This window comes from Epinephelus lanceolatus, chromosome 16 (genome assembly GCF_041903045.1).
Source record: "Epinephelus lanceolatus isolate andai-2023 chromosome 16, ASM4190304v1, whole genome shotgun sequence".
NCBI lineage: Eukaryota > Metazoa > Chordata > Actinopteri > Perciformes > Serranidae > Epinephelus > Epinephelus lanceolatus.
Window position 1 is genome coordinate 18,432,203 of NC_135749.1, and position 20,273 is coordinate 18,452,475.

The following is a 20,273-nucleotide window of genomic DNA, read 5'->3' on the forward strand; positions in this document are numbered from 1 at the left end:
CCTCATACTCATGTTACAGTCCAGTCAGTCTATGGTTTGACCTCTTGGGACATCCAAATAACATTAAAAGTAGACCATCATACACTGAGTGGATCAATGCTGGGGCAATGCTCCAGCACTGTGGTTGCAATGGCTACTGTGCATGACTGTGGCTTTGAACTGGTTAATCACTCTGTATGTTCTCCTGATTGGGCACCATCTCACTATTTTCTGTTCCCCAAAATGAAAAAACACTTGGCTGGGAAGCAGTATTGGACTGATGATGAGGTCATGGAAGAAGTGGGTAGGCCACAGGGGAGAGACTATGTTGAAAAATAAACCACATTTGGTCAAATTCGATCATTGCATCATGGTCAGCCTATGAACTTTTCAGCCTACCCAATTCATCTGTTGAGATCTAATACGTACTGAGGGTCTTGTATGAAAAGATGAACAGATAACAAATTGTTTTTTATAGTTTTATTGATGGTAATTTCCCATGTTTTAATTTTATCACTCATCCAGTAATAATCATGGCTTTAAAATTAAACTGACTTCCTTATCATCCAAAGTCACCCTCGTCCATTTAAACACGCAATAGAAAAATATATACTTAATACTTTGTACAATACTGGTTTTGGTCCAAACAAAAGTGGATCAGAAAAGCCAATATACCTTTAGTCATCAAAGGCTCTCCAATTTGCATTTAAGCTCCTTTTAAATGGATTCGGGCAACTTTGAATATAGGAATTTACATAATTTCTAAAGACAAAAATGCTGAATGCGGAGTTGGTAACACAAAAAATTCAACTTCACAGATTTAAAAAAAAAACAAAAACATCACTATTTACAGGTTTTTATAATAATATTCAAAGGCCAATTAAGAGATAGAGAGAGATAAAGAGGGAGAGGCAGAGAGAGGTAAAGGGAGAGTATAAGGACTCAGGATGAAGGAGGAAAGGAGAGAGAGACAAGACGGCACAAAAAGCAGAGTAGTGGAGCGAACCAGAGAGGTCAAAGAATCAAACATGTAACAGAGTTTGGAAACTATGCATTTACAAAGTCCTAAAGGAGTTGAACCTTGGCTCAAGCCTCCGGCCCGGTCCATCCTCCACAGTGCATGGATACGTTTTCCCCTCTCCCACCCTCGCCCTCCTTCCTTCCTTCCTTCCTCCCCTTGTTTTAGTTTTAAACATTCATTTGCTTGCTCACCTGTGGCAACGCTAGCTAGCGGCCCAGGTGATATCTCTGTCGTTCAGTTTTCATACGCACACTGACACACAACCTCAGCATGTACAAATGAACCAAACACACCTCAAGTCTGTACATAAGAGGGGGAGAAAAAAAACAAGCACGCTGCATTCACCACAAAGATTACACGCTCATCCCTGTACATACAGCACACTGCACTGACACCATGGCTACATCTCCAGCGGCACCTTGATTCCTGCAGTAGGAGCAGTCTAAATAGTTTTTCAGATAACTGCTGGAGATTTGCCGCACAGCTCTCACTACCTCTCTGCATATCACAGCTCATAACCTGTTCATCCATACTAATTGATAAGATTTTGTGTACACTCGCAACTCTTTAGATTTGCAGTTTTTGCCTTTGTAATTTTATTACAAAAAGTCATGCCTAAAGTCTAGCAGACATTTGCCGGTGTTGAAAATATAGATATGACTGTCTTGTTGTTTCATCATGTTGAGCAGGGGTCCTTGCTTGATTGTTGTTTTCTAAGTCAGTGTCATTGTTCAGTCAACAGTTTTTCATGTGAAGTCTTGTGGGGTTAGTCTCACATATTAACGGCTCCGGTCTACATGTGAAAACCTCTGAATAATCAGCCCAGCCTTCAGCTAAAACACGCCCACCCATTTAGCCCAAGCACACAGTGGCCCCAGGCCTCGGCCCCTCTCCAGTAATTTCAGTGTTTGTCTAGCTGAGACCTTCTAGGACTTTATTCAGCCTTCAGTGGGGACATAGTCAAGTCAAAGTCGAGTCTGCTTTATAGTCAAGTCCACAGGGGTCTATTTCCTGCGCCGCACCGCTGTCTTGATCTTGCGCCCAGCAATCGCTTGCTGTCCACCAGGGGTGGAGGTGAAGGCCTTCGTTGACCTGTAAAAGCAAAATGACATTATAACAGCAACATGACTACCAGCCTTCAAAAACAGCTGTCAGATAAACACACACTTGATTATTGGTTCACTGTTAATTATAAGGCAGTTTTAATGCTTAGCAAGAGGTAACTATTTTCAAAAACATCTCAGACAAAAATCCTTTCTCAACGACGACAAAATGAGCCAAAAATAAAGACTTCTTAAAAGATTAATATTACACCCAGGGTTCAAACAAACATTAGAAAATGAAATTTTTTAAAGTATATTTAAACACTTTTTTTTTTGTTTAAGGACTTCATTCAAAGCAAGTTATTGTATTATCGGGCAGTCTCCTAAAACTTGGTAAAATATTGTAAACTTTAGAAAGGCAACTTACCCAATATTGAATGCAGGGGGTTGTGAAAAATTGAATCCACCTCCAGGTGGTCCTGACTGTGGTGCGATGGAGGGGTTGGCAGGGGGGGCAGGAGAAGCTGCTGATCCTGCTCCAAAAGTAAACACGCCTCCTGAGGTGTTGTTTGTGGCTCCAAATGCACTGGCTCCTCCAAACTGAAAGCCTCCACCTGATAAAAACATGTTTGAACTCATGATAAACATACTTGCATAATGTAAGGATCAGGAACCTTTGGCATCATTAACAACCTAAGGGGAAAAAGGGTTACCATTACAGTCACGCACCTGGTGCAGAATTAGCAGCCGCCCCAAATACAGGTGTGGAGTTTGTCTGCTGTCCAAAGACAGGGGTGGAGTTTGGTTTTGCTCCAAAGGCTGGGGGCTGGGAAGGTGTGGCTGTGAAGGGAGATCCAAAGGATGAACCAAATGAAGGAGTCTGGTTGGCCCCGAATCCACCAGAGGGGGCCGTGCTGAATGCAAAAGGAGAGGGAGCTGCAGATGGAGCTGTTAGGGGAGAAGAATTGAATATACCATCATTACATGTACAGATAATTAATACACACACACACACACACACACACACACACACATACATACATACATACATACATACATACATATATATATATATATATATATATATATATGTGTGTGTGTATGTATGTATGTATGTATATACACACACACACACACACATATATATATATATATATAAAAATAAATAATTCTAATAATTTTGAGTGTGAATGTTTCATTGTTGTCGCACTGTGATCATGCTCATCATCTGAAACAAACACCATGACCACACCTGCAGATGAGGCAGCAGAGGGTGCTGTTGCTCCGAAGCCGAACGATGGAGCAGCAGCAGCAGCAGGAGGAGGAGCAGCACTGGCAGGAGCACCAAAGATGAAGGGCTGAGCTGGGGCTGGGGCTGGAGTAGAGTTCAGAGGAGCAGCTGATGGGGCAGGCGGCTGGCTGTCCTGACTCTGACCAAAGACAAAGCCTTTAGCTGGAGCATCACTGGAGGTCGCAGCAGGCTGACCGAACATGAAAGTGCTAGGAGCTGCAGAAGGAGCGGGAGCCTGAGTGGAGCTGCTGCTGCTGCTGCTGCTGCTGGTGGCGGCGGTGGTGGTGGTGGTGCCGAACAGACTGGGGGTCGGGGTGGTGGATGACGAGGTGGTGGAGTCAATGGTACTGGTGGGATTAGTAGCCATAAAGGTAAATGCTGGTTTTGGAGCAGCAGAGGAATCTGTCAGGGGAACACAAAGTTAATTAGGATGTGTAGTAAGGTGCAGGGGTTAAAGGGACAGTCCACCAATTTTACACATGAAAGTCAGTTTACTGGTGGCAGAATATAATGAGCATATATTGAGCTAAGTAATGAGCAAAGACCTCAGGCTTCAGACTGCACTGAATACTCTATTTCCTGATGTGAGCTTGAGATGGATTCCTTTACATGGTCCTCTGCTCCAGGCACGCTACTGCAGGTGTTTACCTTACATACTCTGCTTGGCTGGAGCATGTCCAGCTGTGTTTAGAAGATTTTATTAGTTATTTTTCACGTGAAAAAGTGCTGCTATACAGTCATTCCTTGCTACAAGTACACTGCTGCATGTAGCTACATTTTAACATCTGAGGAACATGTAATATTGGTTGTCGATGTTTGTGATTTCTCCCTGATATCTGATTATATTCCTGATGAATTGTGAAGATTTTGGTTTGGAAGATTTTTCAGTTAGTCATTCCCGCAGCTACAATGACGGTGCAGAGACGCAGAGGGTGCAGATATGGTAGACCCTGGCAATGCTTATCAATTTAAAGCAAAGTGATTGGGCTTTTTCGGGAAGGGGGCCTCAAAGAGACAGACGCTGAAATAAAAATCTTAGAGGGTGAATACAGGTGTTCCAGCAAAGACAGTAGAAGGAAAATAAAGACTTTTTTTTTAACTCATGTAAACAACCCAAAATACAAGTATGAACCTGAAAATGAGCTTAATATGTCCCCTTTAACTACCTTAGTTGTTTTTGTTACAATTTTGGTTAGATTTTGCACATCTGGTTCAACTTGAACTTACTACACTTCCCGAAGCACTGTGCCCTCACACCATTTCAATGCAACAGACAATTGTGATGGACATTTCAGGCTTGTTAATGCCTTAATTTTCCACTTTTTTCTGCTACTTATACTGGAAACATTACAAAAGGCAATGCTAAGGCCTTGTGAGAAAGTAAACTTTGTTAAACTACAACTACATTTGTGTAGCTTGTGAGCAGCTCCACTAGAGCAGTTGGTGGTTCAAGGCCTTGTTCAAGGGCTCCTGAGTGGAAAGAAAAAACCTGCAGGGATCGACTGATGGTTTCAGCGTTTACAATAGGATAATGTTTGTAATGCACTTGTGTCACCCATATCTCAGCACTAACACTTGGATTTTCCTTCAAAGAAATCAGCATATAAAAACTAATAAAAGAAAAAAATAAACAACAGAAAGCATAACATTCTCAACATAATTACTTCAGTATGAGTGTCCAAACTTTGTTTTACCTGTAGCACTTTGTCCAAAGGTGAAAGAGGGCTTCGGGGCCTCTGCAGTAGATGTTTCGCTCTTATCTGCTGGCTTGCCAAAGTTAAAAGCAGGTGGAGGTTGTTCTGTTGGAGCAATGGGCTTACTGAAGGAGAAGCCTCCTGAGGGGGCAGGTGCTGGTGCAGCATCTGCGTCTTTACTAGCAGCACCAAAGAGGAAGGCAGATTGAGCAGAGGAGGCAGCAGCTTCCTTCTTTTCCTCTGGCTTCCCAAAAGCAAAAGTGGGAGCAGCTGGCTCTTTGTCTGCCTGCAAGGAACCAAACGTAGAGCCGCTTTGTGGTGTGGTGATTGCCAAAGTTGGCTCACCCAGTCTCCCAAATACAGATCCAGTGGTGGTGGTGGTTGTGGTTGAGATGGTGTTTGTGGATGTGGTGTCATTTGATGATGCTGCACTGTCACTTTTCTCTTGAGAGGAAGCAGGAGGAATGAGACTAACAGAGGATGAGGTGGTGGTGTCTGATGTTTTCTCTTCGGGTTTTGACAGTCCAAAGGTGAAGCCGCCCTTAGAGGAGTCTGTGCTAGATGATCCAGAACCAAATGCTATCCCACTGCTGGCTCCAAACTTAAACCCAGAACCTGCAGCGGGCTGGTCGGACTTTTTGTCATCACTAGAGGAAGCCCCAAATTTAAAGCTCTCAGATGAGCTGCCAAATTTGAACCCTGATGAAACAGTAGTGTCTTTAGAAGTGGTTTCTGATGTGGAGCTTCCAAATGGGACTCCAAATTTGAATCCACCTGATGATGAAGAGGAGGGCTCCGTCAACGAGCCTCCAAACTTGAAACCTCCAGATGCAGATCCCGAGGTATTGTCTGATGTGCCAAACTTGAAACCTCCAGATCCAGATCCCGAGGTACTGTCTGATGTGCCAAACTTAAAGCCTCCAGTTCCTGAGGTACTGTCTGAGGTGCCAAACTTGAAACCTCCTGAACTAGAGCCTGAAGTCCCACCAGCTGATGAACCAAAAGTGAAGAGAAAAACAAAAGATAACAAAATTGTGGATTAGGTGCGCGGTATTAGAGTTGGGTACTGTTAACATTTTAACGGCTAACAGTGCATTTTTTTTAGTACTTTATAAACATGATGCAGGGGTGACGTAGTAGTCTAAAAAAAACAATGCTATGCCTCTACTGTTTTCTAATGAAGTAATTTACTTCAAAATCGTCAATGCAAAAACCTACGAAAGGGTCACTTTTGTTACCTTTGGGCTCCACGACAGCTCCAGGTTTGGCTGTCTGACAGGCAACACACTGTACATCAGTGGCCTTATTCTGTACCATACAGACATCACACTCCCAGGCACCCTCTGGCTTCTTGAACATGTCTCCAAACCCTGACGCTGGAGCCATGCTGGCTGCAGAAGAGGCTCCAGCTGCAGACGGGGTTCCACCTGAAGTGCCTGTTGTGAGGGTGAGGAAAGAAAGATGCTTCACTAAACTAACAACCGCTTTTAAGATGGTTTTAAATCAATGGCAGTTTCAGACAGATTCAGCCCTGTAAAGACAGTAAATACCAACATTACAATGGTCGGACTCTCATTACCTGGTTTAGGGGTTGTGCAGGCCACACACTTTGTATCCTCTGCCTTGTTTTCTACACAACACGTATCACATTCCCATGCACCCTCAGGTTTTTTGAACTTGTCACCAAATCCAGTAAACCCTGTAGAAACAGGGGCTGTGGGTGTGGATACAGTCTTAACAGCTGAGAAGGCAGAGGGAAGAGTCAGTGAGGGTTTAAGACCTGTCCCGGGTTTGGCCGTATCACAGGCCACGCACTTTACTGCATCAGGTTTGTTTATAACAAGACACGTATCACAGTCCCAAGTTCCTGCAAGTTGGGAGAACGCTGCTCCAAAACCTGCTATGGTTGTAGTGGCGGAGGTGGTGCTAGTGCTGCTGCTCTCTAGCCCCACCGAGGTGGTGGCTGAAGGTTTACTGTCCACAGATATGGATAAAGAGGAACTGGGCTGTGGGGCCATACAGCAAACACACTTGGTGTCTGATGGCTTGTTCTGCACCATGCAGACGTCACAGCTCCAGCCTGGTGGGGCTTTAAACACATCCGCAAACCCTACTGAAGAAGAAAGGGAGGAGGTGGTTGTGGTGGTGGAGATGGGGGCTGTGGATTGTGTGGAGGTCTGTAGCAGGGCGTTGTCCAGGCCTGGTGAAGTCCGAGCAACAGGAGAGGCAGAGCCTACACAGAACAAGAGACACATTAAAATGGTGAACAACTTTGTAAACCATAACCATGCAAAACAAACCATGTGGATGTAAAATTGATTCTAACCAGGTGCTTTGAGAAGATCCAGCACACTGCCCTGCTTCAGGGTCTTGGCTGGTTTGAAAGGTCCTTCAAAATCTTCTGTGCTTTTGCTTGTTGTTGACTTCACTGTAGAAAACAGAGAGATCAAAGCTGAATACCTGTCATCTCAGGAAAGGCAAAGAAGAAAAAACATCAGGCCAACTTTATAACAAGGTCTCTTACCTGCTGCCACTATGGGAGAGGCCAGCTTCCCATTTGACATGGAGGGACCTAACATGGCTACAGGTGCACTAAAAGTGAATCCAGCCTACCAACGGGAAATGACAAAGATTACCAACAAGGTTACCATTGTAAACAGTTGTCTACCAAATCAGTTAGTGATCACTAAAGGGTAACTTTAGTGTTTTTCAACCGGGACCTTATTTTCCCATATTTTGTGTCTATTTGACCAATCGATTTTCTGACATTGGTTCAGTATTGAGTGAGAGTGCTGAGACAGCATATTAGTTCCTCATCCCTCTGTTTCAAAAATCAACAACTCTGGTGTGGTTGAAATAAACCCTGAATTCACACAGTTCCATGTGAGAAAAAGGAGTCTCTCTAAATGGAGTCTGGTGGGTTTGGCGACACTGATTTTGGGGCTGTTTCTGGTAACTTTAACCAAGATGATCTTACTCTTAAACAAAGGGTCCATCTCTGTAGGGATGCTTCCCATACTGCTGTCAGACACTTGGAATTATAATCTGAGCCCGTCAGTGGCAAAAACAAGCACCTTTAGCATTGACGGTGCACAATTGCCTATTGATGTTATATCACAGCCTTTTTTTTGCTATTCCCACCTGCAGTGCTCTTACTCAATACCTGACCAATTTTTAAAAATTGTTGTCTCCATTAGTCACTTAAACACAAAGCATAGAAAAAATGGGGTCCAGGTTGAAAAATAAAAAAGTTCCTCCTTAAGAGACAAACTGTTTACTTACCGAGGGGGAAAAGGAAGGAGGACTAGCAGCAGTGGCTTTGACAATGGGGGAGGAAAATGTAAAAGGTACACAGGGAGGTGTCGAGGCTGTCGGTGGCTCCTGGAAAAAACATGAATATCAGCAAAATGCACAAATAATGTTGTTAACCATTACACTTGCAGTAGCACTGTAATCAATGAGACAGACCTTATTTGCAACCGTTTCCTTAGCAGGAGTCACAGGCGTGAGAGTAGGGGTGTTACTGATGGTGGTGGAGGTGGCGAGAGGTGGAAGAGGGGAGGAGAAACTAAAGGTGGGCATGGTGCTGATGGGAAGTGAAATGGTTGGTAAGTCCGGTACCTCAGCCACCTAAAGGCAGAAAACAAGCATAAGAGTTATTGTGTGCCTTTTCAAAAACGTTCAACCTTAGGAACCATGTCCACCACAGCGTCTCTGCTAAATGTGGAACATATAAAGTGCTCTCAAACCCTCCCAGCTGGGCACTTCCTGAGGAACACCTGGCATTTTCAGCTGGGAAAAATGCTTTGATAGACAGGGGGCCTAATGATGAAATGAGATAAACCCCTGATTGACTTAAATTTGAATGCATCACGGCCAATTATCTGATCTAAATTTCTGACCTTTCTGTCGGCCCGGCCTGAAAAGAAGTCTGACATATGAACACCTGTTTCGTATTACTTTTATACAAAGCTGAATTAATAAATAATGTAGTCTTTGTTATCCGTAACGTTTTTGGATAAAGAGCCTTTAAATTTTCTGATGCCAAGCCCTTACCTCTTCCTCTTCAGGGCGTTTAGAGGAAGGCCTTGTACTGGTCCTCTCTCGTTTTATCTTGCCCCCTCCAGAGCCCATGCTGCTGGCTGCAGGCGTGCTGGACAGAGGATAGGCTGGGCCACTGGAACCCATTGTGCTAGTAGTAGAGGGGCAAGGGACAGGTACAGTAAGTAAAACACGTTAGGCATCAACTAGGAATGCTGTGATTACATTTCATGGCTGATCAATTACAGTGACCCCATTTTACCTTTGAGATGGACCTGGGGTTGCTTCAGGTAGTTGCGGTGATTGTCTTGTGGGCTAAGGAAGTAAAACAGTAACAACTTAAGCATCATGTTTGTTACAGACTGTTTAATATAAAGCAACAATGTTATGGTCTAATGTAACGCAGCATTCTGTTTCTGACCGTCTCTCTTGGGGTCCTGTCATAACTTCGACTGGATCCTCCAGGAGTTAATGTAGGCCTGAAGGACATAGAGCGGTTTCCTGACACAGACACTGCAGCAGGAACCACCAGCTTCTGCACTGGTGGGAGGGTGGACTCCATCTGAATTAAAGAAAGGGTGGTACAATATAGAGATAAGATAAGAATTTGAATCAGAGGAGATGGCACTGATTCATTGTTTGTCTATTTTTCGTGTTTTTCATGCCACAGAACTTGTTATACAATTGCAATATAATGAACATGGCCGCAGTAGTTTAATCCTATCGACTCAAACATGAGACTGTGAACAAAATGACACAACGTGAACAGTAACATCTCTAGAGAGTTGCAAAACTCTCTAGAGATGTTAGAGATGTTCCAGCTTCTTAAATGTAAATATTTTCTGGTTTCTTTACTCCTCAGTGACAATTAACCAAAAATCTTTGGGTTGTGGGCAAAACAAAACTGGACATCATATTGGGCTTTGAGAAACACAGTTCAACACTTTCTGTCATTTTCTAACATTCTATAGACCAAACAACTACTCTTTTAATCAAGAAATAACTACTCAAATGAAGAGGGCAATCAGTTCAATATCCATTCTAACTTTCTTCTGTTTCTATGACTGGATTATATTTTGGACCCTACCAAGGCAAAACCCTAAAACAGCAGTCCGCCATGAAAGATCGAATTACATAGTAAGCTTTCTTGTTTTGGACCTGTGAGGGTCAATACACCATTGTTAGGATTCACAAAGCAGCTGTCGCAGCTGAGAATGGCTGACAGTTATTACTGAGGACAAGTTCAGTCCAGAGCTGGCACAATTTAACAATGGACTACACTTAACACACTGCACACACAGAGTTTCGTGAGCCAAATGCATCGTAGAGTCTAGCACACTTTTGCTTACAAGCACTTGCACGATGAAGAAAAACACAAACATACACACACACACAGCGGTGAACAACTGTGTCCCAGCTGAGGAGAATCCTATTAACTGGTGTTAACGAGGCCAACAGACAGTAGGACAGGAAATGACAAGAGGACAAACCACACCAAGTGCTGCTGGGTATGTACAATGATATCTGTGTTCATATCACTGGGCCTTGTGCTACTGTACAAAACACACCGGGCAGAAGACACAGCTGAAGTTTGGTTCATGTGCATACCCAGAGTAAGCTTAAGGTCATACAGGGACATAGAGTATACGACAGCTGTCAGAAAATTAGAAAAACAAGGCTCAGTGTGGACAGCTACACACATTTTTTGCACTTTTTAACAAACCAGGCATGAGAGGATATCGTCACAAGAATTTAAAATATCTGTACTTACTCGTTTCTTTTTCGACTGAAAGTGTGAAACATCTAGATTTGTGCCATCCATTGACTGCAAAGAAAATATGTTTTTAGTTGGTTATGACATCAGTATTTCAGGATTGAAACATTTTACAGACACTTGTCATTTGAGAATAATGTTTCCATGCCCTTCTTCTACAGTAATGTGCTTAGAATATATGAAACATGTTAAAAGCTCTTACTGCTGACAGGGGGGATGAGGCTGCTGCTGGTATTCTCCTGGCATCCTGTAGAACAAAAATCAAAATGTGTGACAGGGTTTACACTAACATGTTCACTGGCAAATGTCTAACCTCTTTTAGAGATAACAAACAGGAAATGATGGTGTGTGTGTACTCACAGCCAGCGGGCTCGACATGCGCTCTAAGGACTGCAGGATGCGTCTGGCTGTGGCGCTGGTCACCCCACAGGGCTGAGCACCAGCAGGCTTGGCCTTGATCTGTCTCCTCACTGGGGCCTACAGATCAAGATGAGCTCATTAGTCTCCAATTAAAGTAATAATATTCACACTACAGTCACATTTGCTTGGCCAGTATTCAGAATGGTTGATATTAAGCCAAACACCCTACCGGTATACCAAATAATACCACTAGGTGTCGCATTTGACTCATCACTGTGTCCCGACAGCAAACAAGCATCCAACTATCGCACCACATTGCATAACATCGGCGCTCTATGTCCACATTAAATCTGTTAAATATGCACTTCTGTTACATCATGTAAACAAACCACCTAAACATCTGCTGTGTGCTTGAGATCAGACTGGCGATGTAACCACTTCACAGCTAGTGTTAAGTAGCCTAATTGGTATCTTCTGATATTTGTACTTTTTAAACAGAAACACGTTTTATTGTGATATTTACTGGAAATGTTGGAAGTTGTTATTAACTTTCAGCTCCCTGGTGATCTGCTGCCACCTTATTTAGGTTTTTGTAGTGAAATGTGGAGGTATTCCTTAGATACGTCCTCATTTAAACTTCAGCCATTCCTCGGCCATTGTGGCGCTTTCAAAGCGAGCAACAGAAATAACTAAAAACAGGGCGCCTGACAAAAGCTCAACTTAAAATGGTGTACCGCATAGCTTGCAACCAGTTAGGACACCTCTTTCATAAGCAAAATGTCACCATTTTGGTGCAGTTTTAGTTCTTGTGAGACTAACTCCGCCATGTCTCATCTTGTCACTTCCTAGTTAACAACCACAATGTGTGCCACAATTCTCTCCTCCAACCCCTACTGAAATTTGATTTCCGTCATGCTGCCGTGCTCGGCTCACAGCCTGCCAGACGCGAGTGCCTCCATTGGTCCGTACACATATAAACATCATATTATGATGATCACACTGTCATATGGCTTAATGCTAATGCACTACAAATTGGATTTAGTGCTGTGACGCAGTCTGCACAGGCTGGTGATGCAGGCTTCTTTTAAATTTGTTAGAATGTGTCATAATGACAAATGCCGGTTTAGCCAGTTTGCATAAAATCAATCTGGTTTAAGCTCATGTACCAGACCAGAAAAAATGGAAATCTAATCAACTCCGACATCAGTGCTCACCCAGTAAAAGCTGCTGAACTTGAACAGCCAGAACACTCAATGTCAGTGTGGACTCAATTTAACTAATGTGTTAAACCCAGCTCACCATAACAAGTTATTTATCAAAATCTTCACATTGCTTGACTCAGTTTCTAGACTGTGTAATTTTCACTCCACACACCTGGTACGGTGTTCCAGGACGAGCACGGGAGCTCCTAACTGCAGCTGCCCCACCGTACATGGTCTTCCCGGGATAGAAGGGTGAATCTCCAAGCTGGCTGGAGTTTAACACTGTGCTGTTTAACGACGACTGGAAGAGAGAGGGTTAAATCAGATATTAGGATTAAGTGAAATAACGTCATTGTACTGGTAATGAATGGCATTGTCAACAACATTTTTACCAGTTTTCTTAATGAATGAAATACTGGAAAGTCGGTTTAAGAAATACATCCTGCAATCTTTTCAATATTAATTAACATTTCAACCTCTTTAGCCTAAAAAGCCAGCTGTTTTCTTCTACTAATAAAGTCACATCAAATATTCTTTAATATAAGAAGATGTAAATATATTACCATCCAGTGCGGTTTAATATAGAAAAGTGTTGGTAAAAATCTGAGTGAGAACGACCATTAAAACAGACTAGTTGTTATGAGTTGGCCAGACTGAGTTGTGGTGTCCGACATGCACAATAAAAGTTAATGTGCAACATTTCACACACATCAAAAGAGGTGTGACGTGCAGCATAACAGTGTGCAAAGGCAATAGAACAGCATGGAGTAATAATGGCACAACATTCCCGCCTTAAACAGGCTGTATAGGAGGGGCTAAAGATACTCACATTGGAAGAAGTTCCAAACACAGACAGGTTGAAAGCAGGCCTTTTCAGACTGGACTGGGCAGGCTGAGACCCAGAGAGTGTTCTGTCTGTCTCCGGGGACCAAAGTTGGGGAAGTGATGCTGTTTTGGAGGTGGGGACATCTTTAAAGGAGACAGAAAAAATCTCAGACCATTTTAAAGAAATGCAACTTTGTGGCTCAGTCTGTACATCGCAGTCCTGTGCAAACCCATATGTAAGAGAAATGCTGTCGTCTACAACAGCCTCTACCTGCTGCAACACTAACAGTCTACCAATGACTCTTTAAAACTTACTTATCAGGCTAAGATAACGCAAAGGAAAAGAAAAAGAGTAATCACACAGAGAATGTGGTTGTGTGTTTTTATTTTTGGAACATCAACAAAATGAAAAGTGCAGGTGTGGGCCAATCGTAGCACATTATGCTACAGACAGTCAACAGTCTGCAGGTTCTAATTACAATCTATCACCTCAGCAGACGATTTCCATTGTGGTAATTAGAGGGCGGAGTCCTTGGAAAACCTGCAGACTGTTGGCTCTCAGTTGCACATGGTCTGACCTCCCTGGATAAGTAAGTTAAGTGTGAATAAACCATTTAACTGTATTTTGATTTAGGATTTATTTTTTACACAAATGCTGTCATATGTGTTACAACCCAGTGAAATTTCAGAAAGATATGAAGGTATGAAAAGATATATACTGCCCAAGCTTACTACACATGAAACAACTATTAGAGTAGGGCTGGGAATCAAGAACCAGTCCCAAATTGTCCGACCCATCTGCACTGTATTCCTCCAAGCTTATCAATGTCTTTAATCGATGCCGGCATGGTTTTCTGCCAGTTGCACATTTCAAATAAATGACCTTAAACTCATATGTCTAGGCTGCTAGAAACTTGCTACAAGAAGGAATCAAAGTGTGCCTTCATTTCTCTAAGACAGATGACAACACTGCTGCTTGTAATGTCTGTATTGTAAATTAATAGTGCCTTTTTTTCTACTTATAATCAATGAGAAATTCGATAAAAACTGGACCAATAAGCAGAATCAATAATCTTAGTGGCATCAAAAAAATCTTATCAATTCCTATCCCTATATCAGAGGCAAGACAAAAAGCCAAGAGGGAGCTGAAAAGCAAGTACTGGGGACAGCTAAAAAGTAGGCAATGTAAGGCAATGCAGATGGCAACGCAACGCCTTTTTAAAAAAACACCTGCCTTACTACGTTACAGTAAAAACTTGTGTAAAGATTCATTTTCCTCATCCTGTTATCGACAAATTGTGTGTGAATACAGTGTTAGATGTAGGCATTAGTGAGGTCATGTCCCACACTTGACCTCATTTATAGGTAAAATATGTTGCGGTGGCTGAGTCTACATCAATAATGCGAGTTCAACAGCAGCCTGATAGTAGGTACACTGACACAATTTGTCTGTGTAAAGCTGATCCAAAGAAGTCCTGCTAAATCTTCACATCTCCCAATGAATACATTACTGAGGACATGAATTCATCATTTGAGAGCACTGGCATTTAGTTGTTTACACACAATTAAAAGGTAAGCCAACGTCAAACACAAAACTCTGGATACTTTGCAAAACTTCACTATAGTTTTGAATCTCTTCCCACCATGAAGGGCAACAATGTGCGTACAGGTCTCACTTCAATATGTCCCACTTCTTTATGATTTGGAATAGTACATAGTATAGCTATACAGACCCCACACTTTAAGACACTCAAACACAACGCTCTTCTTTTACCTTTGTCTGAGGCGCGGGAGGAGAAGCCGCTAGTGGTGGAGATGTTATCATCTTCATGCTGCGAGAGGTTGTCCTTGATTTCTTTGACCAAGGAGAAGCCTGTGGAAAAGGGTCCAGGAGCTGAGGAGGTTGAGGGTTGGGAGAAGAGGCCGCTGGAGGCCCCCAGGGTCGGAGAGGAGACATCCAGTGGAGCAAAGTGGAGGTGGGAGCGACTCAGAGGAGGTCGAGAAAGCACATACTCCTGAAAGTTTAGAGACGCCCGGCTGGTTGAGGGCTCTAAGCGAGAGAGAAAGAAGTCACAGGTGAGCATGGTGGTATACTTGACAATGCAAAAGAACTGGCATGAAAAAACAATTTCCTGGCTTATCTATGTGTTGAGATGAAGTCCCTCACCTGTGTTACTAGTGCTAGGCTCTGGTGAGTCACGTCCATCAAGGGGAGGAGGTCCCTCTTCGCTGCCATTAGGAGGAGGAGGTGGTGGTGGTGGCTGGCAGTTCTGGTCTGTCCCTAGTACAGCCCCTCCTCCTTCAGGAGCATCTTCATTCTTGAAGTATTTCTGCAGCCAGGAAGGAACGATGCTCTTTACTGTGTCTGTCACACGACTGATGAGGCCTGACTGTTGCTGATAAAAACATGAGAGGGAGAGAAGGGCCGTGAACAGAGGGATGAAATGAGCAAGGGGCAGAGATGAATGCATATAGACAACACAAAGTACCATCGACTCAGGCCATTTTTTGTAGCCTCATCAGAACCTTCCCTTGAGAATCAGCATTAGATAAAAGCTCAATGCTTGTAAAACAACACTGCATATAAAACAGTGTTGCTGCATGAATCTTGGCAATTCATTTTTCATCTACTTACACTGAGGAAAATTAGAAAAATAAGCCTGTATTAAAAATATACCTGCATTTATGGTGTTCAAAAATACAATTAATTTGTGGCAAAGGAAATCTACAAAATTTGTTTTTAAGTCCTCTTAAAATAAAAGACAACAGCTGCACAAAACACAGCAATCAAGACTGCATTTCACTATTTGAATCAGCCACACAGCCCCACTTGCAATAGGAAGCAGTTAGTCCTCCCCAGTGCAAAGCAAAACACAAGCTAAGTATGACAGTGTGAAACTGGGTCAGGCGCCGTGTATGCTTCTGTGAAGCAGTGACGCTGGTCTGCACTGTAGGTTTAGATGAATTCCAGTCGATATGTATGAGTCTTGTTTCCTACACCACACTTAGAAAGTACCTCAATTTCCAGGAATTTAATATCTGTAAAATCTATAAGCTGTTCACAATTCAGTGAAAAGGTCCAGGGCAAGTTTTAAGGGGCAGATCTGGCAGACTGGAATACAGCCACCATTTCTAAATGGGTTTCCAAACCTAGGAGTAAGGTCAGCAGTGCACCGTTTACAAAAGTTATGGCACTTCATGCCTTGACCAAAATTTGCTCTGGTAGTTTAATATATGAGCATTAAATGCCTCATTACTCAACATCTGTTTCATGAATAATGTCTCCAACAGATGAAGCAGTTTTGGAGTTGCAGTAGGAGAGGACGACAAAGCTCAAAACAAAACCTTAAATCCATTAATGCACGACCTCTTATGGTTAGTTAAGCAAAGGGGAATTGGAGAGCACTGAACAAGACAGTATAAAACATTTGACTGTTTGTCCAGCTCGATGGATTTGGTGCTTATTTTTTTTATTGTACAAACACACTAACATTTTTTCTTTGGCTCTTTGCTTGGTACTTGGATGTCTTCAGACTATGGCTATGCTGTCCCATGTTGCTGTGACAAGAAAGTAGATTTAAAAGGGAAAGGTTGAGAGAAGGCGCTAGCTAGCTGGTCTATCACTTCATGTGCACGCTGTCTAACCCATGGTAGTTTTCAACTCCTGATAAGAGTAAACATGCGCCTCTCGTTTCCTGCTTATCTCAGAAATACACCTGTGGCCCACTCTGCACTTTAATCTTTGTACACAACTTAAACTAGTCAAGAGCAGGTGTAATATCCACCACAGTGCTAGTTTACTTAGCTCTCTACAACCTATTGTTAAAAGGATTTAAGGGTGCCTCATTTCTGCTGTGACCAGGGTCATGTGACTAAGTGACCTGAGGTCGACTGCCACAGCTCTCTCTGAAAGCTCACATGTCAAATGGAAACACATAATGATTTTGACTGCTAATATCAGTGCATCTGGTTTTTCACATGGATAAATGTGATGAGCATGATACACCTGTTAAGATGTTTGAGCCCGCTATGCGGTTACATGTAAATCATGCCATTAGGTTAGTACTAGCGTAAAAGACTCCCATTCTTAAATAAGCAATCCCACGCATTATGAGAAGAATCAAGGCTGCAATGGCCAAACACTGCATGTCTTATCACTAGCAGTGTGAACAAGCTATTGAAGAGCAGCTATACCACCTGTAAGGACAAGTGTACACAAGAGTTGGATAAATATATCTAGCTGACTTGAATCCAGACACATTTGTATGGGCTTGAAACATGTTCGCATTGTTTCATTCTACACAAATATAAGCACTGAAAGATGTAACAGAGACAACACTGGTATCATAGACACTATTCAACTCATATTTGCATTTATTCAAACTAAATATTTCAAGTTCCTCTTTGTCAGTTTGTTTGTTGTTGGCTTGGATGCATTTTTCAGTCAATCTCTCTTTGTTTCAATGCTCTATTGAAAAAATATCTATGGTGCATTCATGCCCAAACTATCAATATTCAACAAATACAATAACAGACAATCACTAAGTAGAATCACTACATTATCACTATATGATTGTATAAGTCATTAAGATTTTATCTTGCAACTTTATCTGTTTTGATAAAAGCAAAGTGATTTAATTCAACAAAAATGTGGATAACTAATGTGAGTCATAAACAATAACCATCCTTCCAAATCTTGTTTACTGGGTTTACCGAATAAAATGACAAATTAGCATATAACCTTTAGTTGGTAACAATAACCAGCTGCTTGTAAAACTATCAATATACAGACTGTTTGAAAAGTCAGCTTTCAGTTTAGTTGTCTCTTCAGTCAGAATAAACCAACAGACTGACACTGGCAACATGAACAACCTCTTCTTTGTAGTTTACTGGAATATTTTACGCGATGATTGACAAAAAAGGTCGACGGATATGCCATGTATCATTCATAATAAATGTTAGCTACTGTTAATATTGTGGAGCGGTTATAAAGCTCATGTCCAGGCGGCAAGTGAACTGACTCAGACAACCATGTGGGTTCCCAATCAGCCAATGCTTCCTGCGCAATTCAACTGGCTGAGATTTGGCTAACGTTAGCTAGCTTAACATCCAAGATGCTTCTCGACAGGCCAGAAGCATAATCTTAAAATTTAACCGCATGCAATGCGGCTTCCCATACCTGTGGACAGGTGTAATTTTAAACCAAACAATCATCGCCTGTCTCTGCGACAGTGTGATGCCTCCAAACTTAAGAGCCGAAGACAACAATGCGTTGCTCGCCAGTGCTAGCCTGCTAGCTAGCATTAGCTTCACAGCTAATGCTTAGAATTCTACTTCCTTGCGTTCTGCTAACTTAGCTAGCAGCTAAAAACTTACTAATAGAGCTAACGTCGGTTATCCCAACGCGCCCTATGTGCACTTGTACTTTACTAAATACTGGTTATCTAGTCTAAACGACTCACTGTGCCCTGGTTTGACCTGTCAAGTCCGTCTGATTTTGCTAACGTATAAGCCAAGTCAGTAGCATTTCTCCTACATGCTAGCAGCGCGTGGAGGCCACAAGCACTAACGGCAGGCCATGAAATGTCTCCAACACAAAACAACAACAACAGCTAAGACACGATGGCACTGTAACCACCGTACCGTCCTCGACACGGGCTTCAACACGAAAAGTTTCACTCGGTTTACCTGTTTACTCTTGGCGTAAGGTTTAGAGGCGATATGATATCTCCTGCTTCTAATTTTCCCTCCACCCGTGGCCGCCATGGCTCTTTCGTCTGGGTGTCTATCGGTGTTTCGGCGCCGGATAGCTGTCATCCAGCACAGCGGCCACTCACAGAGGAACTATGGGAAATGTAGTAGCTGAACACAACAAAGAGGAAGGTTTGACAGGACTTTGTACCACATGGCTGTAACATGGGGTTATTTTGTGTCGTGTGTGAAGATTATTATATTGCTGGGGTGGCCTAAGCATAACCTTTCATGGTGCACACAATACTAAGCCATTAAAATAATAATTATTGATAGATTAATATGTTTATACGTCATGTCTCTTGTTAGAAAATTTACACAAAGGTCCATTGTAACCATGGATGGATTACTAAATCCAAATTAACACATAACTAAGATGAGACTTAAAAGACTACAAAGGGACACAAAAGGACTACAAATAAATGCAAATGAACTGCAAAGAGAAACAAAATAAGCATAAAAATGGGCAGAACATTGACAAAGAGACACAAAACACCTACAAGGAGACACAAAATTATTACAAAGCGACATACAACGACCGAAAGATACATAAAATGACCTCAAGGCGACACAAAACCAAAAAAGATGCATAACAACTACAAAGGGATGCAAAACCACCACAAATCTGTGTGTCTTGCTCCCATGTAGGAGAGGTGGCGGGGCCCTTTGCATATCATTGCCTATGCTCATAACCCAGCCTTGATTTGGGCTCACAAGAATGTCCATACACTTGAAATTATAATGCAGCTAATTGGACAGGGTGCTGCACAGTGATTTAATGTCAGCTAACACGACTGCAAGGGGATTCATGGTTAACACTTGGCCCTTATCATTAGTGTTATGTAATTACATTTTACATAACACACTGGGCTTATTTTTCCTTGTCAATATTGTATTGAATTCATGTTAGTGTATATTCTAAGTTTTGAAAATGAAAAAATAAAACAACTTATAAAACTAAAATATATACTGTACAAGAGTGGACACATTGAAAAACAAATTAATGACGTGATGCTGATGATGTGAAAATCATTTAATTTTGTACTTAAAAAACAAGCAACCCCACCCGTATAAAATTATACAGTACAGGCCAAAAGTTTGGACACACCTTCTCATTCAATGCGTTTTCTTTATTTTCATGACTATTTACATTGTAGATTCTCACTGAAGGCATCAAAACTATGAATGAACACATGTGGAGTTATGTACTTAACAAAAAAAGGTGAAATAACTGAAAACATGTTTTATATTCTAGTTTCTTCAAAATAGCCACCCTTTGCTCTGATTACTGC

The 20,273-nt window shown here is 42.2% G+C and overlaps 1 protein-coding gene across 1 annotated transcript; it reads right to left on the reverse strand.

Annotated features, from left to right (window-relative positions):
• Positions 1-1,870: 1,870 nt before the first annotated feature.
• Positions 1,871-19,055, reverse strand: nup153 (nucleoporin 153). Its single transcript, XM_033636959.2, has 22 exons — positions 18,919-19,055; positions 15,398-15,626; positions 15,005-15,280; positions 13,235-13,374; positions 12,578-12,706; positions 11,204-11,320; positions 11,046-11,090; positions 10,841-10,894; positions 9,491-9,631; positions 9,332-9,384; positions 9,085-9,220; positions 8,497-8,658; positions 8,311-8,409; positions 7,553-7,637; positions 7,355-7,456; positions 6,608-7,261; positions 6,267-6,464; positions 5,029-6,018; positions 3,296-3,736; positions 2,773-2,991; positions 2,471-2,657; positions 1,871-2,092 (listed from the first exon to the last, which is right to left on the reverse strand). The coding sequence occupies exons 1-22, from the start codon at positions 19,045-19,047 to the stop codon at positions 2,005-2,007; spliced, it is 4,674 nt and encodes a 1,557-aa protein (XP_033492850.2). The 5' UTR covers positions 19,048-19,055; the 3' UTR covers positions 1,871-2,004.
• Between the last annotated feature and the right edge of the window lie 1,218 nt (positions 19,056-20,273).

Bases quoted from the DNA above. Each gene is read 5' to 3' on its own strand.
- nup153 (XM_033636959.2), bottom strand. From the start codon at position 19,047: ATGACAGCTATCCGGCGCCGAAACACCGATAGACACCCAGACGAAAGA. The intron at 9,632-10,840 runs GTAAGTACAGAT...TCTTTAATTCAG, and splicing joins TTCAGTCGAAAAAGAAACGA to ATGGAGTCCACCCTCCCACC. The intron at 2,658-2,772 runs GTGCGTGACTGT...TGTTTTTATCAG, and splicing joins GGCTGCTAATTCTGCACCAG to GTGGAGGCTTTCAGTTTGGA.